General features: G+C 35.4%; 1 protein-coding gene across 1 annotated transcript in view; it reads right to left on the reverse strand.

Moving 5' to 3' along the window:
• lsamp (limbic system-associated membrane protein) overlaps positions 1 to 26,015 on the reverse strand; it is a 737,122-nt gene extending 711,107 nt beyond the window's left edge. Inside the window, exon 1 of the mRNA XM_023351201.1 lies at positions 25,811 to 26,015. Coding sequence (XP_023206969.1) covers positions 25,811 to 25,874 — 64 coding nt within the window. The 5' untranslated portion in view covers positions 25,875 to 26,015. The remainder of the gene's footprint in view (positions 1 to 25,810) is intronic.
• Between the last annotated feature and the right edge of the window lie 388 nt (positions 26,016 to 26,403).

Genomic DNA, 26,403 nt, shown 5'->3' on the forward strand with positions numbered 1-26,403 from the left:
AAACCTCGACATCCCTGTTTTGTTTCAAAGACTCCTCTAATTAGTCATATTTCTCACCTTGGCAAGTTTGTATATGGTGTATAAATAGAGTTTATGCGTTTTTATTTTAAAAGACAAATACAAGCTTTTTATTGACACAGAAAACAGTCGAATATGTTTTCTGTGCTTCTGCATATTTGAGATGAGATTTAAGTGATTTTAAAACCTAATAAAGACCTGTTTTTATGAAAAACCCTTGAGTGTGTACTTCCTTTCTAAAAGGAATAGATATTATTTCCTGTAAAGCAACAATCTGAGGCTTTCTGAACTGTGGACTTGTATGTAAAAGATCATAAATGTAAAGATTTATTTCAAAGTGCACTTACTCTCATTTGAGCATTATTCAAATTAGCTTTTATCAAAAACAAATTGTATTGAACATTGCCACCTAAAGGCACCACATTTGTGCAAGCATTGTAAAATTACTCATTCCATTTATTTAGCACAGGAACGCCATATGACAACACAACTACTTAGCCGATAATAAGGCTATGGTTTTAATCAGACTCTTTCATAACCTGAGTTGAAAGCTAATTCAATCATTCTCAGTTTTGTGTGGTCAGCAGTGTTAATGTATTGGCAGGGGATGCATTAGAGTCTTGGTTGGACCCGTTTTGCTGTGAGATTACACCGCATTAATACATATGCTGGAAATTAATTTATCATGTTAATTTAGCTACTGTATTCAAACAGCTAGAGTGTAAATGGGGTCGAATACTGTGATATAATGTGTGTAAGTATGCGTGAACTCTGTTTGCAGCTTGAATCATAAGGAGAACTACTATATCACTCAGCATGTTGTCAGCAGGTAAATGTCAGCCTGTGTATCAGCTACAATGATTTTCATCAGTGTTCGTGGACCGAGAGCTTATCTCTGAGAAGATGCTACTTTGATACCCTGAAAGCTCCTACTGCAGATCAAAGTGTTTAACGTTAAACAGAGAACAGCACAGGCACACCTGTCATTCAGCTGATATTGGAAGTTCTCACTTCATTACAGTGTGTGACTCAATAAATCCATTACAGTGGCACAACACCATCAGAGAAATGTGCTATGATACATCTTGTTGGCAAATAGCAGACTTGACCGCCATTGACATTGCTCTAATGTCACACCAAAGATTTCCATGTCACATTATACAAAATGTGATTAATGTAACTTCACAAACAAATGCGTTGTGGTGGTGTTTTGGTTGAGACAAACGCAGCATGATCTCTAATTACTTGGCGCATTAAGGGGAACAAAAGTGGGAAAAGAACTATGATAATGCAACCCATCAGTCAGTTAAGTCAACAATATAATTACCATGCACAATCTAAATAAGGTTTTTATGCCACAATCGCTTCTCTATTGATCAGTCAGCTGCCCCTTATTAAGAATGATCAACATGGTGTCCAATAACTAGATCTAAATAAATGCTTTTCCCTTGTGTAGAAAATGTAATAGAGAACTGTGTCACAAAAAAGTCACATGTTATTGCAAAACAACTAACCTGAAGCTTGTGCTTTGGTTCCTGTTTTTCACTGACTCAAATACCTGAGTTGACCACTATGTCTATTTTTGTATGATTTCTGTTTGCAATTAAATAAAAACAGGGCACCAATACAAAACGTCTAACCTGAGACCACAATAAACTAACGTTTTTGGAAAAATAAATAAATACTGTACAGGCATTAAAAATAGCAAACACCTTAAAAGAAATTTGTAACTAAAGAGGGTAATTTAAAGAAATGCACATGTACACAATGTGCATGTATATTTGTCCATAAGAAACAGGCTTCGTTACAAGAAGAGAATAAACTGTGCAAACAGAGATATTCAGATACCAGCGGGAGTGTTACATGGAATGGGAAAAACTGTGCAAAAAACAGCAGGGACGTCAACATCTATTGAATTTATTTGGAGCATGATGATTATAAAAACTTACAGCTGCTGGGAGAAAAGGTCTGTGATAATGCTATAAGAATACCAGGCCCAACTGACGAGGTACTTCCTGTGGCTGTTAAAGAAATAAAGAAAACCTGCCAAAGACAATAATGGTACACTTCTATAATTCCATCATCAAACCCATCCTCAACTCTTCCATCACAGTCTGATATGATGGTGCCCTTGCAAAAGACAAGAGCAGGCTGCAATGCATCATCTGCTCTGCCATGAAGGTTACTGGTTGCAATCTGCTCTTTTGCAGGACCTTGTCTACAGGACACAAAGGTTGCAGCCAGTTCTTTTGACTCCAGACATGGACTCTGAGCCCCTCACTTCTAGCAGGAGGCTGCAGTCCATCAAAAGCAGAACCTCATGCCACTAGAATACTTTCATGCTCCCTGCAACTGGCCTCATAAACAAGGCATATCCACATGTGACCCTCCTTCTGATTGCCTTCCTCCAATTAGAGACTTCCAAAGGGAGGTTGGAATATTTGTTTTTACTTCAACTATTAAGCTTTACATTTTTTTAAAAATTTGAAAGTAATGTAAAACTATTCCATCATATTCCATCAGTACATTATTTTCTCTTTATACTTATTTTGTCTACTGTATTCTTATGTCTCCAACAGACACCAAAACAAATTCATCTGTGAAAATTTATGTGGCAATAAATGTATTTCCAATTCTTGAGTGTAAAAATATGCAGAGATTTGTTATAAATCTATTTTGGGAGTTCACATGGAAAAAAAAAAAGTATTAAACATGTTTTGCTGAAGAATGACATATCTTGTATGTTTTGTGAAGTCGTGGAGACTGGTGCCAAAAGAGACAATTACATTATTATTTTTTAAAGTTATTCTCTATTCTAGTGTTTCCACAAGCTTTGAAGAAACAAATACTTTTGTAAATCCAAAAACGAACATACCATGTAATGCAACATCCCATTCTTATCTCCTGTCATACCTACAAGAGATATATGATTTAAAACTTTGGTATTACTCAAATGTGTGAAACCATTATTTTTAAATCTCACCAAGGCAAGACTATTAAATTTAATGAGTCCCGTGAAAATTGTTATCCGATAAAGCAATATATCAGTTTTCCCACTGACATGATAGGAATTTGTTTTGATTAGTTAGTGAGAAGATAATGAGCTAGGATCAAAGATGTTATGAGAAATGCATCTAAAACACAACCAGGAGAGTGAGAGGAAGTGGAGTGTTTATTCTTCAGCACCAATGACAGACACATTTCTCTTGGACTTATTCAACCATTAAATCCTCTGCTACCAAAGCAAACACATCGATGTTTGCATGATTCTGTGTTCAGTGACTCCTGGCTCCAAATCATCAGAAGATGTCAGAATCACTGAGGCGCAACTTTTACACTTTTTTATGTGTTACAACTTGGGATTGAGAAAGGAAGATGAGAACATCTTTTTTGTCCTCTTTGGGATAGAAAATCTAATACACTTGACTGATCATGATACTGTAGAGAGCTTCATGCCACTGCACTGTAAACAACACAACCTCACACAAAGCCTGCCAAGTTGAGTTTCTGTGCTGTACTTAAACCTGGAACACATGACCATAAGAGGCCCTAAAACAATTACATTGGCTGATTACATTATTATGTCACAGGGACATCTAACATCATGTCAAACTGTTCAGTGACATTTCTTTGTCCTTTAATCAGTAGATTGGGCTGTATGATGCAAGTTGTTCCCTATCCACACCGTGCCATTGTCTTATGGATCTACAATTGAAGGTGGTCCAGAAACGGTGTGGTACAGGTTGGTTGTATGGACTGCTTTTACAACAGAAACAGACAAAATATCATACCGAATCATACTGATCCATGATGTACTGCTCAGTGGAAAGGAGGCATTATTGTTTCATAACACAGCAGCAACTTTCTACGTTCCAATAACCAGTATAAACATTATTGGAGTCAACAACATAAGCATGTGACCTAACACTATATCTCTACACTATTGTAGATACCCATAACGAAATGGTAAAGGTCGGCCCTAATAAGGTAATACAAATCCAAAGACATGTACAAGTAATCATGGCAATTCTATATATGCGTTATAAAAAAACTGTTCTGTTTATACCAACTATTCTTATGGAAAACAACTGGAACAATAGGCTCAAACCATCCAATTATGCCTGTGGATCAGAAAATAAATCTTTACTTTGATTGATTCTTTGGGTGGTATCTGCAGTAATGCATACCATTTGAAAAAAGAATATCTGTGAGAATGGCACTTATCCATTTCCAACTTATTCATGCCATGATGGAACTACTTGTTTTGTTTTTATTACAAGCATTATTGGATTGCCGTGAAATCCATAAAGTAAATTACAACATACTTTATAGAAATCTTTTATAGAAATCTAAACGGGCTACAATCGATAAAACATTTAAAATAACAGGCACCTTAAATTACAGATTTAACATTAAAATTTAAAACAGGATATTGTTTAAAAGGAGATTATGAAAACCATTACATAAAAAGAAAGCTTTTCTGGCCTATTTTAAAGCATGTCACACTCTGTGAAGCCCTCCGAGCGTTTCCACATTCAGAAAGGCCCAGTCAGCTACGGTACTGGTGAAAGTCCTGGTTATAGGAAGAAGGCTTTCATTTGAAGAAGGGAGTTTGTGAGAGACACTGAAGAGTGAGGAGATCTTTTACACAAGATGGCACATTGCAGTGGAGACAATTAAAAGTGAGCTGGGAGATTTAGATGACCCTAGCAGAGAGGCAGGTAGCCAGTGAGTGTCATCAGCATAGCAATGAAATGAGACACCATAGCTGCTGATAATGCACCTAAATGGTGCCATCTGTAAATTAAAAAGAAGGGGTCCCAGAGCTGATCCTTTGGGTACACCACAGGAGACAATGTGGGTCAATGACTCCAAGGCAGTGCCAGTGAGCCTGGTAAGATAAAAAGCTTCAATAACTTTGCAATCAGAAAGATAACTAACACTTTAATATTTTGTGATGACTAAAACCAGTGTAAATATACACATAAATAAGTAAAATAAGCCTCCTATTAAAAAAACAAAAAGAAAAAAAAACTTTTTACATCTCTTTTGTTTCTATTTCATGGGAACATCATGAAATAGTGTAGGAATTAAATAACTTATTTCCAAAATTAACCTTGGTGTATGCACTTTGTATCAGCAGGCTTTAGTGGTATACAGATCACCTTGGCTGTATGATACATTAGAGGGAAATTTGCCATGACATCTACTACAGAATGGCAATTAGTAAAACAAATATCATATAATATTTTGAAAACTGATTTTATAAGCACACAAATTTCTATTTAACAAAAATGCTTTGTTACTGTGTTGTTTAAAACAACTACCTGATGCGTAATTCCAGTGAGGGACCCACTATTCAAAGATAATGTCAAGTACCTCTCTCTTCCATGTAGACTGACAGGGGATTAAACTGACACACAAAGCACAAAGCACAAAGGAGAAAATGCTCTGCATATCAAAGGGGAAAAGAAATCCTCCACAATTAAACTGAACACTAAACTCACCATGATTGAACACCCACAATAATTTTCAAAACTGAAGAAATACAAAGGATAGAAATGGGAACTTTTAATGAATAAATTGACAGCATCTGACAGAATTGAAATTATGCTCATCTTTCATTATCAAAGCAAATATGATAATGGGGTCACAGTCAGACCTGTTGTGTCAAGTGAGTCCTCTGCTTTACAGAACCTGTTATGATGGTGAAAAGGCAACTTCTCAATAATTTTATGAACATGTTCAGAGTTTCTCAGTGCCATGATATCTACAAGAACCTACAGAATGGCAATTAGTAAAACAAATATTATATAATATTTTGAAAACTGACTTTATAAGCACACAAATTTAGTTTAGTGCTCAGCTTAATTGTGGAGGATTTCTTTTCCCTTTTGATATGCAGAGCATTTTCTCCTTTGTGCTTTGTGTGTCAGTTTAATCCCCTGTCAGTCTACATGGAAGAGAGAGGTACTTAATCGGGGTTAATTCATTTTATACATGCATAAAAGCTTCAGAAAAATGCTTATTTTAAAATTAGAAAAAATATTTAACATTGGCTAACAGATTTTTGTTTTAGCACAGTTATCTTCTTTTTTTTGGAAGCCAAACATTTCTTTGCTACATTGAACTTAGAAACAATGCAATAAATCTCTAACAAAGGAATCTGCAATTTATACAACCTTTGGAGAAATAAAATTTTGGTTTCCTGCTTTGCAGTAAAAATGGACTGATGCCCCTATTCCCCATTAGAAATGGATGGTTGAATTGCCCTACGTCTCTTTGGTTCACCTGTTCACCTGTGAGGCTAGATTCTTCACAGTTAAAGCATTCCAGAGTCATGCAAGCAAATCCTTTGCATAACTTTCCTTGAGTAGGATGGCCAAAAAAAAAAAAAACAGCCTTTGTATCTCTATATTTCTCATCTTGTCACCATTATAATTTCATAGACACAAAGATGTTTCACGCCATGTGGGCTTCCTCCATCTAGTTGATCAAACATGCTTCATCAGTTTGAACAGATGGCTTTCTCACTTCATCACAAGGTGAACAGGAAAACAGAAACAGACATAAGGCTGAATAAAGTAAGTGGCCAAACTGCTTCATAAATCAACCGCCAATTTGGTAGATATCCACCTTGTCATTTACCCAACCATCCAGCAATCATCCATTACATAGCTCATCTTGGACAAAGAAAACCTTCTTAGAAGAAACCCAAAGCTAAATCTGGCCAACCGATTTTCTTTCTTGAGCTCAGATTATACTTACCATTTGCCGAGTGGTGCTGTATTATTATTTTTTTTCTTATTGCCTGTAATTTGAAACCATCTGCATGGATTCTTTTTTCTTTTCTTTTCTTTTTATTGAAGTGTGTTGAAGTAATTACGTTCTACAATTTTATTTATAATAGAATCAGTTTTATTTATAAACAATCCCATAAAGTCATTACTGCTGAGAGCTGGGGGAATGGAAAGCTTGACAGAGCTATGACTCTGTGGAAGTTTTGAAACTCTATTAAAAAAGAAACCTTCAGTAAAAATGTAGCTTTTACGTAAATTTGATTAATATTTGTAGATATACTGACATAATTCTGTTAACAAAATACAAGCCTAACATGAATTATTTTTACTAGACTTTTGAAACATAACATTTGGAAAGCTATAATTGTCCTGTCGCTTAAGCATATTGCATCAATATTAAAAAATGTGGTGTTGATAGATTTGCCTGTAAAAATATTATTCAGAACAAATCAAAGAACCATCAATAGCACTGATATAGCTGATTCATTTGAATAATTTTATTGCACTGTTAATTTGAATAATTGACTACTTCAGATATAATCATTTGATAATTCATCATATCTCTGGTGAATAACATAACAAAATACGTTTCCATGTTTTGATTAATATGTAGTCATTTTTGAGATATAATGATGTGCCACAAATTGCCAAATCAACTAAATCTATTTGTAAAAGATATGTCTCTATGTCAAAAATATTGATTTAAAAAAAAAAGCTTTCCCTCATTTTCATATTTTATGTCTAAAACTTTTTTAGCAAATAGTCTTGCAGTACAATGAGGCATTTTGCAATCTTTTTTGTTGTGTAATAATTCACATTCATCTTCATTGTCTTAAGTCTGACTTGTATTCATTAATATCCAGAATTACATCAGGTATAATACATAAACAATCTCAATCTTTGTTCTGTTCTGCCTTTCTGTTATACATTAGTTATTCACTGCATGTCTATGAGCATGTAATTAAGAGACTACCCATCAAAAGTGGCTGATTAAATTGATAAATTACTTGCAATTACCCCATTTTATGATTAAAAAAAGTTAAAGAAATGTCAGAATTTAATTGAACATGAGTATGTGTTAGTTCAACAAACTCACTGGGAAGTCGTTTGACTTAAATGATGCATTTTTGCAACTTCACTAACAGGGACGACACTGTTAGTTAACGATACAACCTGCAATAGTCAGCAGCAATCTCAAGAGCAGCAGAGGAAAACTATTAATGTTTCATTTTTTCTAAACTAAAAAGTGGTCTGTGTGTGGGGGCAAGATTTTGTCTGTTCTGGACAACAAGACCTAAGTTAGAAAAAAAACAAACAAAAGGCAATATTACTTTGACTTGCTGGAAATGTCAAATCTTTTTGGTTCATTATTAACCCCCCAAAAAATTAGAGCCGTATGGACGAGTGTATTAACCAATGCACCTTGTGTGTGTGACAGCTTACATGCAGAAACAACTAGTTCTAAATGAGGATAATATTAGTCCTCCAGTTTTAAACATATTCATATTCAGTGAGTTAGACTATGCATTCCAATGAGGGACATTTATCATTTCTCATAATAAAAGTACCTTTTGAAAATTCTTTATTGGGCGGAATATTCACCTCTAAAATGTCGTATAGTCAATAGCTGCAAGCATAAAATCATTAACAGAACTAAAGTCCTGAGAGGCAAGGTCTATGTGTTACTAACCTAAAGAAAATGTTTCTAGTGAACAGAGTTACTGAAATGAATGAACTTTCAAAAATATTCTTTTTTTATTGAATATAACTATGGATCTAATTTTTTGTCAAAACAGTAGCAGATGTTTGCTCATAATCTGGCAGTCACGCCAAGGAGTTCAATCTTTGTCTCATCAGTGTAGAGAATTTTATTTCACACGGTCTGAGAGTCCTTCAGGTGCCTTTTAGCAAACTCCGGACAGACTGCCATATGCCTTTTACTAATGAGTGGCTTCCATCTGGTCATTCCGACATGCAGGCATGATCAATAGATTTCTGAAGAGATGGTTGTCCTTTATAAAATTTCTGTCTCCATAGAGAAATCCTCTCTCTCTTACTGAGGTTATTCTTCCCTGATCAGTACGTTCAGGTGGCTGGCCGGCTCTAAGACAAGTTCTGTGGTTCCACACTTCTATCATTAACAGATGATTGAGGCCACTGGACTTATCCTGACCTTTAAAGCAGCAAACATTTTACTGTACTTTTTGCTTTATCAGATAAAGATTTTAAAAATTATTAACCAGCACAAACATCTGACATATCTATCAAAGAATGCGTGTATGTATGTTTGTGTGGGGAGATTTCTGTTATTTCCATTTTTTTTTAAAAAAACATTTAGTCAAAACAAAGCATGTACTCACATTGTTCGTGTAGCAATGTTTAGTCAGTTTATGTTACTTGTAAGGTCTTTAGAAGCATTAATACCATAAATCTGAAAAGTTATTTCATACACAAATGCCTTCAAACATATAGATTTTACTACCTTTTTTTCTTACAGCATAAGAAATATTTGCTCTAAATACATGAGCCAGAGTGTGTGTATGTGTTTGGCTCCAAGGCATTTGTCCTTCGTGACAGAAACTTTCTGTTTTTGCTCTGCTGCAGACAACCTAGATGTTTCCTGTTTCCTGCTCCATTTGACAGAACCAAATGGAGCAGCTGTACAGGTGTGCTAGGAGTGCTGTCCTATGATTATTTTTAATTCAGGTGTGTGGAAGGGATGTATCTAAATGTTCCAGGATAGTGGATCTCAGTGACTGGACTTACGCACCATTGACTTAAAAAAAATATTCCATAAATATAAATATAAAGATCACTAGAGCATTAATAAAAAGCAAAAATACAAAAAACAAAAAACAAAATTAGTAAAATAGATGAATCTTGATAAATATGACATGTAAACTATACCAATAATGAACTATGAATTTGAGAAAATTATTACTGTAATCCAAGCCCCGTCACAGTAGGTTAAACTTTTTTCACTTTTATAAAAGTTCCATTTTATTTTATGTGGCTACAGAATTTAGTCGCCCCATGCAAAGTTGACTCATGCTATTATACAACTTTGTGTCACATGCCCTTGCAAATATATCTGGCTCATTAAGTTCAATGAAGTAACTAAAATGTTTGGCTTCTTTTCCATTGTCACTCTAAAGTGACTAGCTTCTTAATTTAACTGAGGAAATAAAGGTGCTTGAAAGTTTGTGAGCTGTTTCTACCACTGGAACAGTCAAATTACAGAGCTAAAGCTTTTTTTTCTTCATTCTATGGGATGGGGAAACTAAAACCTCCAAACTGATTCAAAAGTAAATATAAACTTTGTGCAATGAAGGATTCAGATTTCTAAAAGTTTGCAACATTATAAAGCAGCATTTGTTAGGTTGTGCGTAATGTGCAGACGTTCTGAACTGTTTAGAACATCAGTGGCAATGAAGACTGCCACTGAACAGTCTTCATTGCCACTGATGTTCAAAACAGTTCAGATCTTCACATATTTTTTAATAGAAACTGTTACTATTGAGTAGTTAAACCTGCTGCACATCAGAAAGAGTGTTCTATACAAGTACATACTTGATGTACTCAAAAATACACGAAACATAAGACATGATATTGCAATGTAATGTAATTTTATTTTTATAGCACATTTTCAGCAACAAGGCAATTCAAAGTGCTTCACATGAATTAAAAGGAAATACAAACAATAACTATGTTACAATGGCACTCAATTTTTAGATTTAGAATGTCTTAAGTATATCATAAATTAGTTTTAATTTACTGCTTTCAATTGATTGTGATTAATTGCTATTCACTTTGCAAGCTTAAAATATTAAACATTATTGATAACTTAATTTTGCATGTTTGCTTATTCCCATTTTTTTCCACCACTTTTTTTTTTACATTAGGTATTTTTTTCTCTACAGAAACTAGGGCATTGTGTGTTTGCAAATGTAAATTTAATACAGTCTAGGAAATGCCATTGGGAAACTACTTGGTTGGTTTGAAAAGAGGATTTGCAATACTTAGTTAAAAATTATGATCCATAGCCATTATGGAGCTGATAATGTTCTGTAAAGAAGGTTTTGAAGTTATCAAACCTAAGTTTGAAGACTTACAAACACATGCAGTTAAATCTATCAATTTAACCATAAAAATGTATGTATACAAGTTGTCCCTTAGGTTACTTACATCTAATGCAAAATTACAACATCGTAAATTTAACTTGGGGAAACTTGCAGTAAAATTGTGCAGCTCACAAAGCAATGACATTAATTGCATTTGAAGAGATTTTTTTCAAGGCGGCTATGTTGTCTTGCAGAATATTCATTACTTTCCACATGAATATTGGGGTTTAACACTTTGTCTTGTCGCAAGACAAATCATGACTTCTAAAACAGCAAGATCTTCCTGTGGATATGTCAAGAAGATTTTTTGGCGAAGCTTTGAAGCTCACAGGAGACTCCTCATTTCCATCTAATGAGCTCATATTAGCGTTATCAGAAGATAGTAAGAACACAAGTGTGTTGGTAGAGATACTTTGGGAATAGACAGCACATAAATGATACAGCAAGTCATAAAATGAGATCTGAATTATTCATGCATCTTTAAAAAGCTTTTATTTCAGTAAGTTAACAACAAGACCATCATACTCCCTTATGTCCCAACTGAGCATAGGATTCTATTAGAACTTTAAAAGTAATTGGTTCGTCATCAATATTGTATTATTTTCAGTTGTAAAGGGATATTTACTTTTGCCCACTTCCTTAAACATAATATAGTAGAAAGCTGTCCTGGACAAAACTGTATGTGTTTTCAGAAAACAATTTATTGCATTAACCAAGGTCCAAATACAATTTAATCAATCACAGTGGACAAAGTCACTGTGGGCTTTGCGACATCTAAATAAGAATTGTGTGTCCCACTTAAGATGGGTCTTAAATACCCCAGACACGAAAGATCCACACAGCCTACAACTGTCACAACTATAGCTATAAAATAATTTTAATTGAACATGTCAATTTCAATTGGTATGTCAATTAAAATTGGTCTTTTAATAGTTGTATTTAAACTGAGAAATCAAAAAGTCTGCAGGGTTTATGATTTGTTGCTCATAATACATTGCTAGTTAACTATTAATTGTTAACCTCACTGATTATATAAACAGTCTGTAATTTTCCTGATTTTATCAAACAATACTTCAAACTAGTCACTTCCTGAGTTACAGTTAAATATAAATAAGGAAATTTAGATTCAGTACACAAAAGCCATGCAGTTTATTTTTGGTATAGCAGTGTTCTCAACTTATTTGCGCATAACCAACATTCAACTAAGGTAACTGCAAATGAACATGTTATTTTTGTTGAAGACACAAGAATGATAAAGAACTTTACCCACTACGGACCTATAAATAGATTCTCAGTCCACAAAGCTCTTAATTGGATCATCTATAGGCGATGTAGGTGGAAATTAATTTTCTAGACTTATTTCCGTTTAGATAACATTCAGTTGTGTTACAATGCAGAGTCCCAACAGAGTAAGCACTATAGCAATTTTTGACTTTGTTTCAGAATATAATAGTAAATGCAAACACAGATCACTAAAGAAAGTGCTATTACAATAGATCATTGTTAGTCATTTCACGTTTTATTTATTTGTTATATAGTTCTGGCGTTCCTCTGTGAAGAAAAGTCTAAACTAATAATTTGAAGAAATATGTTAATCTGAATTAGCTAAAACTAATTGACAGTCCAATTTCCACATGAGATAAATTTGGTTTCTCAATTTTCACAAGTCATACCAAACTGTGACATAATTGTATTGTTTCTTTTATATTCTGTTTTTATATTTTTGATTTTTTTTTTAACTCAGTAGTTTATTATTTTCATTTTATATTCTTATCAGTAGTCCAGTTGAGCGTTACGAGTTTAGAGAGTTGTTGATTAAAGTGTTTACCTGGACGGTTGAATCATTTTGTTAATAAATGCCTGCATATTGGAGAGAAGTGTCTGTTTCATACATGTGTAGTACCTTGCTGTTCAAGCTGGATGTATGCCATCATGCATTACTTTAAAACCTGAGCATTATATGAAATATTGCCTATTTTCCTAATTTAAGTGGTGCTCTGAATTGGTCATTTTGATCTAAATTACTAGTTTTATAGATAATTACCCACAGAAATTACTTCTAGTTATTCATAGCCAAAACTAGACTTCCATTGTAGCACCACATATTAAATGATTTTTGCAGTGCCAGGTCAATTTTCATTCCATTTCTTCACAACATTACATCTTTCTTATGAACCACTGAACCTTTGTCATAACACTGCAGGTCTCAGATGAGGTCACCCATAAATGGAAGCTACATGGAAGTCTGGTGTTTTAACCTACCAGTTACAATAAATGTAATGCAAGGTACCACAGCTCCTCCATAAGGTCTCTTGGGTAATGTTCACAAATATTCTAAGCATTTGTCTATTTTAATCAGTCTTAAACTTTCAAAATAGAAATGTCTGTGATTCCAGCTACTCTGGCTAGATACATGTTTTGAGGATTAAATTTATAGTTCTTCATAGAGTCACTTGTTTAACATTTATTAAACAAAATTAAACTATATAGTTTCATCCAATAGAAAAAATTTTTCAAAATAAAGCACAATATCTCTGCTGCATTTTTCCTTAATTTAGTACAATATCATTTAGTTTTGGATTCTCCCCAGCTGAAGTTTAGAGAAATGTCCACACTTATTTAGGGCCAGTAGCCACATACCGAAAAAACTACATTTTTCTCTTGCCATTTTGATACTGTGTAGTACTCTTTGTTCATAGTAAACATCATGGCTGACTAACAAAGACCAGCTGCCGGCAGTTTGCCAACCCCAGAGATTTTGTGTTTTGAAATTTTTGGATCACTCCCTTTGTTAGCCATAGCTGTTCTGCTCTTCACAGAACACAAAGCTGCACATCTCATAATGCGGTCAATACATGTGGGCAGACTCAGCTGTGGGTGATTTTCTTTGTCCTGATATTACAAAAGGCTTGCTACATGTAGTGTTGTGCTTTAGAGAGTCACCTAAAAAAAAACTGGAGCAGTAAGTTTTTGATTGTAACACACACTGTGTTTATGTTTCATAAGCAAACACTTAGGGAAGAAGAAAAGTAACGATAATGTGGATAAAACTGCCTTGATGTTTGGAACTGTTCATAGTGAATAATATAAAACCACATACTGTGAACGCAACATACTGCTTTTCATTTATTTTAATCACTGCAGGTCTGTTCAATTGTATATCTACTCTGTTGTCTTTGCATTTACATTACCTCCTTCCCAACCTGCATTTCTAAAAACAACTTCCAACACCAATATGCTAAGATTTCAATTTCTTATTAAATACTGTTCACTCTGTTATCAGAAGATAGAAAATATATGCCACAACTGTATACCAACAAAAATGTGGTCGTCCACATAAACTGACAGACTTAGTAAGCTAAACACAAATCAGAGAAACTGATGAGATTGAATGAATTTCTTTAGAAGTTGCAAAGATCCATGGCACAAGTTGGCAAATTTATTGACATGGCTGTTCATAAAACATTGGCAAGACAGATCAATTGTTGACAGAAAGCCAGATGAGTTACACTCTGTAGTTTGACACAAGTCATTTTAAGGCACACATCAATTATGTGGTTCACTGCTTTAGCTAGACTAAAGTAGAACTTTTTATCCTACTTGCAAAATACTGTTTGGTAAAAGAGTAAATCCTTGAAAATGCCAACCCCAAAGAGGTAGTAGCATGAGTTTGCTGTAGGGATACTTTTCCTCAGTAGAAAATAAAACCAATCATAGTTAATTGGAGTCCTACCTTCATACAGAACAATGAACAACCGTCAGAGCCACCATGCAATGATTTAGATTAATTTTTTTTTTTTAATCCACGTTTTACAATAAACAAAACTAATCTATTGAGAGTTTATGGCAAGACTTGAGCTTGTTGCTCAGTTTCATTGAGCTTGGGCTGTTTATGTTAAAGAAGATTGGGCAAAAGCTAAGGTTTTATGTGTTGGAATATCAAAAGACTTGCAGTGGTAATTGAAGTTAAAGGTGATTTTACAAACTTTTAAGTGAGGCTGACTAAAAATGCATCCCACATTTAGATTTGTATTTATGAACACTACATGATTTAGTGATTCACATAAAATTCCACTAAAAGACATTGTGAAATTTGGTTGTAACATCACAGATTTTTTGTTTTGAATGATTCTTGGTAAATCAGAATCTATGCCTATGTGGACAACGTGAATGGAAGATTGTCTCTGGAATTTGTGAACTTTTACTATGGTTGTGTTTAAAATATCCCTCAGTAATTTCAATACCACATTTCAGTTTTTATATTAACTTTTAGAATGCTACTAGAAAGTCTATGTAAAGTTTTCATACTGTTGGAAATTATGCATATCTACAGCTGCAACACTGATGTATATTATGCTAAAATAATATGGAAATATTATTTTAAATAAAAAAAAAAAAAAAACTTATTTAGAATCCTGGATGAAAACCTGCTCCAGACTGTTCTTGACCTCATACTAGGGTGATCATTCATTTTTCAGCAGGACAAGCCCCAAAGCACATAGAAAAGGTGTCAAAGACTTTAAAACCACTTTGTGACTGTTCTAGAGGGGCCAAGCCAGAATACAGGCCTGAATCAGATTAAACATCTGTGGAGAGATGTTTCTACCTGGTTGTCTCCCATACAACCTGGTGGAACTCGAGAAGTATGTCAAAAAAGTATGGGTGAAAACTGCTTAAAGATAGGTGTGCAACACTTGTGGCATCATATTAAAGAGATAAGGCTGTGAATTGTGTGATCTATTTGTAATAAATTTGCAAAAAAACAAATGTATCAAATTAGTTTTTTGTCATGACAGGATATTTGTCTGTAGAATTTTGAGGAAAGAAATGAATTTAATACAGTTTGTAATAAGGCTGTAACATAACAAAATGTGGAAAAAGCGAGGCTCTGGATCAAAAGGACTTTGATGCTGCACCATTTCTCATGAAATAAATAGAAAATATCCAAAGGCAATATTTCTTCATCTTGTTACATTTTTTTTAAAACTGACCCAATTAAAGCAACACTTTTGATAAATAAAGAGACTTATTTGGGAAAAAAGAAAATTAATTAACCATCCTGACCCAGAATGGTTAAAGAATAGGAATAAAACAGCATTAAAGAATGTTGATTTCAATGACTCAAGTAAATCACAAATATACATAATTTGCATTCAAGATTTCATTTTTGCATGTGGTGAGTGATCCAACTAATAATCCAGAAAACTCAGACAAAATGCTTTAAAAACATAGTGATTTTGCAGTTACATATTATTAAATGAAGTAAATGTTTTTAATTGAGTTACTCATGTAAATACCCTATAAATGTCATAAGTCATAACCCACAGGCATTCCAGCAGCTAAACTATACTTGCAGACATTTTTTTTCTCCACAGTACGATCTAACTTAACCAGAAATCACTGGCTAAAAAAAGAAGTATTTACATTTCTTATAGTTTCCAATAGGTTAAAGCTCAACCAAGTCCAATATGTAACAACTCTGATTCCCTTCCTATATCAATCAGAACCACACAAAGAGCACAAATGACTGGTATTGATTTACTACAGTTACTTCCTTCTGCAGTGTAAGCAACAAGAACTGTAAGCAATACTGACAATATTACTAACTGCTCCATCTTTGGGCTTCCAAAGGCATGAGAGGATGAGAAATGACCAGGGTCAAAATAGAAGTGCATCGTTAAAGTCTGGAACCATTATGACGACAAAGAGATTGTTTTTCTTCTTCCTGGAACCAGAGTTGCATCTCTGTATAGAAGACACTGATGAGAGCCAACACCTCCAAAGCTGGAGAGCAGACTCGTATCATGTGACAGAGAGGAGAATACTCATATCTCCCCTTGCTTCTTCATTTCCCTAAAAGCATCATTCCATCTTAATTTTCCTCCATCTTTCCTCTCTCAGAGGAGCAAACTCTTATCCTACCACCACATCCTAACCTTATTTTCCCTCTTCGGGTATTACTTTCTGGTATCTTTTTGAGGGGGGGATCTTAGCTCAACATGTTTTTCTACTTCAAATGTTGAGAAAGTTGTTCAAGAATAAACTTATGTGAGTGTTAAAATGCTATAAAACTTATAAATCATATATATGTATGGATTTCATTTATTGGAGATCCAGAGAATGCATAAAACCTTTGAGATCTTTTTTGGTCAAAATTCAAGAATGATTATGACCAATTGTACAGGTCTGAACAGTTCCTCTACCAAGATCTTTAAATTTCAATCCATGCTGATGGATTGGTCTCATTTTTACAGTACATCTCAGTACTAGAGATCTGAAAAAATCCAATGTAAAATCAAGTTCATTTTTGTACAATTTTTTCAGTCTGTCAGGGCTCATTACTCTGCTCAAAGAACTCTCTGCCATTAGAGAAACCTCTATCAAAAAGGCAGAATTGGTCAGAATTCAATGTGTCTGCTGCTGGTATGTAGCAAAGCAGCATAAGTGCAGAACGCATTTAATTCGAGTTGCTTTAATAACCTTATTCAAGAGAAGCCACCGAAGCAGCATGCATGTTTCAGTCAACACCATTACCAATGTAATAAATGGAGTGGGTAAGCATGTGGCTGTTCACTCCCATTTTTTTCTTCCACCCACTCAGGACAAGTCAAACACTTAAAGGGTTCCTGTTGGTTATCTGTCATTTTCTCATTTTATCTTAATGTCTGCTCTAAAGTAGAAGCAGAACATGACAGTCGTCTAAGCTGATCTAATGAGTCTGTCTGAAACGGCTTGAGGAGCTGAGGAGTGCACAATGATGTTTGATGTTCAAGTTTAAAAGGAAGTGAGAGTTCCACATTTTGCTGATAAGTAGCTTTGATAAAATCAAAATCCCAGAAACTCGATCACCACTTCTGCAATACAAGAAGGTTCAGTAAAACCACTGAAGAGGCCAAACAGTGGCCTCTCTTTAGCTACTATTTTAGCAGTGTAAGGTAGCATTAAGAAGGATACTACCTTCTTGATCTCACTTTTTACTGTCTGTGTCTGCTTCACCCCCAGCAAACCTAAAAGATATGGAATAGATTGCACTGCTCTTTATGTAAATCAACCCAAGCAAAGGTAAATTTATTGTAAGAAAGCAGTACCTTTCTGATTTTACGATCGGGAATTCAATGTAGCATTTACAGAAGTAAAATAATGGACCTGAAATTATATATATATATATATATATATATATATATATATATATATATATATATATATACTTCAAACCTCATTTGGTTTGTCCTCAAGCACATTTCCACAGAAAAGTGGACAAGTCTCAAATTGCCAACCTTTGGTTTGGAGGACAGCTAATCTATCCATCGAGACACATTTTTTATGACACTTGAAATGACAGAAAATAAATTATGTTGGACATCAGGTAATAAACGATATACTTTCTGACAGGAAATAAGTGTCCTGACAGCGATGATGGAGCTCAGGATTGAAGCTCAGGATGGAAGATGTATAACAGATCATTTAACTGTAGCTGATTAACTGAGACTGAGCCTGACTGTTCAAGACACCTAAGTAAAGTGAAGCAGGAAGCTCACTTGTGTAAAACCACGATTAACAGGTACAATGCAGCAAGAGTAAAACACAGATCCTTTACTGACCAATGTACAGTGTGTTATTGGCCCGTTGGAAGGTCAACTTACAGCCTAATCTTTTATAACCTTTGACAATTTTTCCGAAGTTGCCCTGTTGCTTTGTCCATGTTTCTACGAACTCTGACCAGATGCCCTTCCACCAACATGTTCCACTGTGGGGATGGGATGTTCAGGTTTGTGTGCAGTGTTTGATCAGAAGGTTTTGCAGTACAGCCAAAAGTTATATTTCTGTCTCAACCTACCAGAGCATCTTCTCCCACACATTGCTGTCCTCTCCTACATGGACTGTGGGAAACTACAAGCAGGACCTCCTATGGACCTTTTTTCAAGAATCCCTTTCTTCAAGTCACTCATTTAAATAGTATTTATAAAGTCTGACATTAAAACAGGCCAGAGTTAAGCAGTTACTAAAAAAACAGTAGTTGCCAAGACATGGTCTCCCATGAGCTGTGGGTGTCTGCTGCCCTTCCAAACTTTTTTAAGCCTTGTTCCTGCTTCTTTAAAATCACTTCAGGTGGATGCCCTTGTCTTCCTAGGTTTGTGCTAAATTTTTTCTTATTCTCAGATCATGAATCAATAAAGGTTCAAAGTATGTGACAACCTAATGAAGCAGGAATCACAGAAAAAAGTACTAGGTGAAGTGTGTGGGATTAGGCTGGATCTACATCTTTCCTTAGGACAATATTAACCTCTAGATCAGGGGTGTCAAAGTCCAGTCCTCAAGGGCCGCTGTCCTGCAACTTTTAGATGTGCCTCTGCTGCACCACACCTGAATAGAATAATTAGGTCATTAGCAAGGCTCTGGAGAACTTATCTACATAAGGAGGAGGTAATTAAGCCATTTCATTCCAGTGTTTTCTACCTGTGGCACATCTAAAAACTGCAGGACACCAGCCCTTGAGGACTGGACTTCGACACCTGTGCTCTAGATCAAAAGGATAGTCGTCCAAAATTTGGCTTTTTGGTAAGGATTTAAAAAAAAAACTTTGGAAAGCATTTATTTTATTGACTGCTGCAATAAAGAGAGGCAGTATGCTTGCTTAGTTTCTGCTAACCTTTCAGAGCATCACAGCTACTTGTAATGCCACTGCTGATACAAAACATACTGAATTTGAACCTTAAAATCGAAAAAGTAGGCCTTGTTCTCATAGTATGTTGCTCACCCTCCCTATAATACAGGGATGCCTCTTTTGCCCTTTGTTCAGGATTGCCATATTTTTTGTAAAGTAAGAGCATCACCGGATAGAAGTGTTCACAACTGTCTGAGAGGAGGTGAATACAAAACAGCAAAGGCAGCTTTTATGTGTGAGGTAAAGCACCTATGTAGACTTTGAACTTACTTTTGGTGGGAATTTTTCCCTGCTTTTCTGTGTGTGTTTTGTTTGGTTTTTTGCAGGGGGAGGGGTTACCTTTCATCTGTGCAGTTCAGGTAAAGCTCTATGATACTGTCAACATCAGTCAGATTCAAAATCTCAAAGGATTTACAGGAAATTTAAAGAAAATGTAGTTCCAGATTTTGGTTACGGAACTACAGGGATATCCCTGCCAATGAAATGTTTCAGATTTATACTGAATTTCAGGGTACAATCATAAAAGCCTTATTGGATCAAGATCCAGTCTGTGTATTCAGAAACTCCAATTTGTTTGCAAAAACCCAGAGGGCAAAGAGATGATAGCTCTCTGCCCTCTAAAAGTAAAGGTATGCAAACAGGATAAGATTAAAGTACTATTAAAATTGCATTTAAGTAGTCAAAAGAACAATACAGTAGCTGTGTTTCAGTTAGAAATGTTATAAAAAAAACCCTACCAGATAGATAAACAGGCCCCCACAGACACGCCTACATGTTCCCAGAACCTCCTTCTGGTCTTCAACAGAAAATGGGGGTGTGGAAAGATCCCAAGCCTCCTTCAGCCCACTCCAATGAGATGTTAGGGGTAGGGGGAGCCACAAATAACACCACACAGCAGTTGGCATGCCAACAAGTTTGAAGCCAACCAACACTCAATTTACTACACCTAAATCTTTGGTAATACTAAATCTAGTATTACCACAGTAATGGCCCCCAAGGTGTCAAACATATGCACACAAAAAGACAACTATGATTTTATTGTAAAACCTTTGAAAGGAATATTTTTGACATGTGTGATTGATTGCTTTTCAATTTTAATACTTTGTTTTACCATTCACTGTCAAACATTCACTGAAGTATAAAATATTCAAGTACTGCTGAGTTGCTGTACAACTCAGTAAGAGAACTTCTCTATATGTCATTCAAAGCTCCAAAACATCCCAACAGGCCATTTTTGATTTATTAGAGGTTGACAATTGTCTGATTTCTAAGGGACCAATTGTTCTAGCCACTCTGACAGATTTACACCACATGTCTGCACTCTGGAGCTTCATACACAGCCAATGTAAACACTAAGCAGATCACTCGAGAGATATAAACAATACTTTATTAGTATGACAAAGTACATTGTGTTTTTGGGCTGTTTCAAAATATTTTGTTTTGATCATATATATATATATGGTAATCAAAATATTTTTTGACCAAAAATTAGTAGTCAAGTATGAAAGTCATTTTTCAACTGAAAAAAAAAAACATGGTCTGAGTTCAAGCACACACTTGAGCATGTTATGGGATTAAAAAACAGAAAATCTTATATTATTTGGACAAAGAGCTTTGTTGTAGTTTTCCACTTGAAATCAAGAGAAATTCTCTCAGTCCTTACATTTTTAACTGGTGCTACAGGTGTATATGTGTAAATGAATAATACAGAAACAGGCAACAGAGAAATCTGCTGCTTTCCTGTTTTGGACAGACAGCAATGTGAATATCAATAATATATTGTTTTTCTACACCACAACAACCAGGAAATGTTGAAATAAACATGGTTGTTTTTTCTTACCAGTTTCCCTTTGGTTATGCAATCAATAGCAATGAAAAACAAACCTGTCTCTAATCAACAACACTGGACTTCTGCAGACATAAAGTACTTCTCTGGAATGAAGCTTGATTAGCAAATTCTATTAGAATAAGTCAGTACTGGATACTTCTGCTGGATTCTGAATATAAAATGTAAACAAAAATTTGATGAATTTTTCTGTGATAAACTGGTGACTTTCTTACGGTGTACCCAACCTCTTACCTAATGACTGCTGGAGACAGACACCAGCCTTCATACAACCTTTACTGCTCATTACCCGTTTTAAAAACATTTAAAATAAAATGAAAATGAAATATATGTGATGGAGTTTGTACATTTTCCTCAGGCACAAGTTTGTTTTCTCAACTCTAACTTCTCCCACATGACCAAAGGAATGAGGCAAATACTCAAAATGAGATGGGTAGAAAACACCAATAAAGCAGAAGCTGGGTTACCACTGGACTTGAGAGAATCATCTGGCATCTGTCACAGAGAACCTGCTCCTCTATATCACTGTTTCTCAACCCTGAACCTCAAGACACACTGCCCTGCATGTAGTAGGTGTTTCCCTGCTTTGACACATGTGACTTCAAATGATGGCAGATTAACAGGCTTTTGCTGAACTGCAATTATTTGAATCAGGTGCATTAGAGCAGGGAAACGTCTAAAACATGCAGCAGTGTGCGTTGAGGACCAGGGTTGGGAAATACTCATCTGAATGCATTTCCTGATTAAGCTTGAGGAGGACCAACTGGAGAGGAGGAAAACAACACACACACACACGCACCCCCTCCCAACACAGCCCAGTGAACATGACACCATAGGTTAATTGGTCGCTCTAAATTGCCCCAAGTGTGAGTGTTTGCTTGCATGGCTGCATTTTGCGTGTCTGTGTTGCCCTGTGATAGACTGGTGACCTGCTGAGGGTGTCCACACTCAACCTAGCCTGAGACCTTGCGAAGACAAGTAGGTATAAACAGTAAATGGATCAATATTTATATTGCACTTTCACAGAAGACGTAGCATGGGGATACTTTATAATAAACCATTTCTTTCAAAAGCTGGAAACAACCTCACAAAATAAATCAATTTAGTTCTTTGCTAATTGAACGTGGGGGGAAAAAATAGGTCAGGTTGAGAATTTGAGGAGGTTTTGCAAAAACTGCAAGAAGAGAGGTCACTGGTTTTCAAGTCTAAACAAGGCTCACCAGAAACATTTGTTGATTCAGTCAGTAACTGAAGCAGCCTGTAAGTGTTCGTTTTATTCATCACTTTCCCTAAGGAGAGTTTATTCCCATAGGCAACATGTCATTTTCAACCTCTCTCACAACCTGACAAGATCATTGGGGTGTCGCAAAGTAGAACGGAGAGAATGCAATCTTCCACTGAGAATATTTTCTTCTGAAAATAAATGATTTCCTTCATTAAAGGAGAACATGGTCTGTTTTTCTGTGCCTCCTTCAGGGAGTGTTGCTGAAAGGGTTGCTCTGATTGCTTTCTAAAACACCACTTTATGTGTCTTGTATGACAGACGAAGTAGCACGGGATGCCATCATGTATGTCGATACATAGTGGCATTCAAGATCTAAAGGCAAGAAACTACTAAACGGCATCCTTCAGGCTCAAAGGCATAAGCTAAAAATGGTAAACTATGAACTACAACAGGAACAAGTGAAAAGCACCTGTAATTTCAGGTGCTTTTCTAATTGCAGTCACTAATTGCAATCAGTGACTGCAATTAAAATTTTAACAACAGGAGAAATACAACTAAAAGCACAACACAAAAGTCAGAAGGCATCCCTTTATTTTGAACAGCTACTGCATGTTTCTTTGTAAATAATATCTTTCATATTAATAAAAACACATTACGTTCAATTAGCATTTTATCTGGTTCTGTAATTTTTGCATTGACAAAGTTGACAGAGATTATTAGTTTTATTATTATTGTTTCCAATCAGCAACTATATAACTACGTTCATTGCGTACTTAACAATAAATCTGAAAGAAAACTCTCTTGGGAGAGTCAGTCATGCAAACATGGCCTGAAATTGAATACAGAATAGGGCAGTCTCTTTGTCTGAGGTAATCATTCCCAAACAGCTCACAGAGCCAGCAGTGATACACTCACACAGACACCCCGACAAAGGCACACTCTGAATGTCTTTGGGGATGAGCTGCTGCTCTGTGGAGGATCAAGAGGATTCAGAAGGAGGAAGCTCAAGTAAGTCACAGAATCCCAGAGTGACAGACCCAAGCTGCAGATTTCATCTTCTTATCAACTGGAATGCATTACTAGTAATGAAATTCATGACCAGCCAGCACAAGGAGACACTGTGCTGCTTTTATTAGACAAGCCATTATTATTGGGTATATAAAATATATTAGAATACTATAATTAACAAGTGTAATAAAATATGAGGATGCAAAAATATACAAACGTATAAGTCTGACGACAAGCTAAAATTAATATCTCAGGTGGTGTTCAAACCAAAGGCAAAGTTTTAAGAAGTAATATATTTATATCTATAAAAATAAACAATGATATAACAATCTCTAATGTGCAATAGTAAGTCTTGCCACATTTTAGGAGCTGTCGCAGCAAAAGCGCAGCTTCCTATATACTTATATTTTGTTGTACATTTATGAATAACTTTTTTTGGTCCAATAACATAATTAAAGTGTTAATGATGACCAAACTCTTTCAAATGAAATATCCATCACATCTAATCCGAAATGTGGTATGGTAGTCTTTTAGGCTAGAGCATCTACCATGAGGGTACAGCTTTAAAAAAAAGCATGCCATACAAATTAAGCCTGAACACAAAGCTAAAATCCCTTAATATTTATTTGTGTCCTTTATTTGGAAAACTGTTGCAGCAGCGTAGGTGAAAAACACTATCAAAAAACAAGCAAGAACAGAGCTAACTGATAACACAATTTCCTGTGAACAAAGTTTTGAAGTTAGGACCACAGGAAGGCTTGTAAGCAATTTGCCTTCCTTGTTCATAACCAATACTGATATTATTCTGACAGGCCTGTTTCCATCCAAAACAACTGTTTAAAAATTTTATGTGACATTGTATTTTGCGATATTTTTGATAATGATGATAATTTAAAGAAGCCAACCTGTTGATCATCTATAAACTGGACATGTTGGTAATAATAAGAAAGAAATTTTGATTGTGTAGCATACAAAGTCTTAGAAGAAAATATTTAAAATATATTATAAGCTGATCAAATCATGTAAAATCACATGACAAGTACAATGGGTTAGACAACAGTACCATTTACAGTGGTATTATTTACACTGTTTAATTTAAAGATGCTAACCTGTTGATCATCTATAAACTGGACATGTTAATTATTTCATGACAAACGTTTGGAAAAACTGTAAGCAAAATAGTGAGGAAAACTTTAAATACTTAATGACATCCAAAAAAAAGATAATTCACTTGAGTAATGAAAAATTACAAACCATCTGCAGTATTATAAAACTCAAAAGCTAATTCTTCTCATCTCCCCAATCAGGTACATCACACAATCCCAGGTCATTAGCAGCACACCAGCAGTTTTAAAATGAATTCATAATGCTTGCACAAAGCTTCATCTTTTGACCAACTTGTGTCTTGGATCCAACTGATCCAAGACACAATAAACTGACAATTGGATCAGTTTATTGATCCAATTGTCAATTTCATGAGACGAACTAAATCTGCTCTATTAGTACAGTCACTGGGTGAACACAGAGGAATCTGGGGTCAGGTGGTGTAAACGAATATGGAGTCATTATGTTTCACAAGGCAGATTATATGAGTTTTCATACAGACTTGTTGATTTTGATTGTTGTGTAAATTTGAGCTGGGCATTCTCAATAGTGTGTCATATATTCAAATAATTATATGGTGCATTTATGGACTCCTCTATGTAAAAAACGTAAGAAAACGAATATACTAATCGGTTTCTGTCTCTTAAGCCAACATTTTAATAAAAAACAATGTCTGCAAAAGTTTCTCAAGGAGACAACGCAACAATCTCACATGTAAAACACAAAGCAGAAACAGGTCATCTGTAAAGGCTATGTTCAAGTCAGATCCTTGCTGTCTGTAGTTTTCATCCCATTTATTCTTATCTGCTCTGTTGAAGCCCCTGCTGTGTTTACTCTACCCTCGCTGAGCACATTCAACACACTGCAACTTTATATCTCAAGTAGATACGTGTGCGGCAGAACCAAAACAAACGTTTACATGCCCCACAAGCTAATAATAGTTGATCCAATCACAAGGACTCCAGAATGTTTTCGCATGCTCAGTATGTCCTTGTCACTAAACGAGTGAGTTTGTCATCTTACCTTGAAAGGTGAAGAGAAAAGCAGCGCAGAGGATCCAAACGCTGTGTATCCAGAAGTAATGCATGGTGTCCTCTCCTCAGCTCCAGCAGCTCAGCAGTCCTCCAGAGGAAACTTGATGTCCTGTTGAGGTTCGGTGTCTGGGGTCAATATCCTGTCCTGCTCTCAGGAGACAGAGCTCATGGACGAGCCAATCTGCAGCGGCAGAAAGGGAAGCAAGGAACAAACAGTAGAAGTGCTGCAGAAACGCTGTGGACAAAGTCTCTCTCCATAAATCGGCTGCTGCGTGTACGGCTATTTCTTGGCCTGCCATGCCATCTAGTGTTTGCAGAGACGCGAGGTTACACACAGAGACGAAACAGGTGTGTTAATTAGCCGCTGAGCTCAAGGTGTCGTCATGCACATTACAGTAATCCGATGTGAAATTGGGGTTTTGAAGAGCGTGTCCTTAATGGATCAGTGCTAAATAAAGTTGTCATGGAAATGTCTTTCAGGAATCCTAACCGCATTTATTCTCTGTGTAAAGTTTGTAATAGTAGTTTTAGTAAATTATTTTAAAAAAAAAATTGAAAACAAGACATTTGTTGTATTAGCCT

The sequence above is a fragment of the Xiphophorus maculatus genome, chromosome 18 (assembly GCF_002775205.1).
Source record: "Xiphophorus maculatus strain JP 163 A chromosome 18, X_maculatus-5.0-male, whole genome shotgun sequence".
Taxonomy (NCBI): Eukaryota; Metazoa; Chordata; class Actinopteri; order Cyprinodontiformes; family Poeciliidae; genus Xiphophorus; species Xiphophorus maculatus.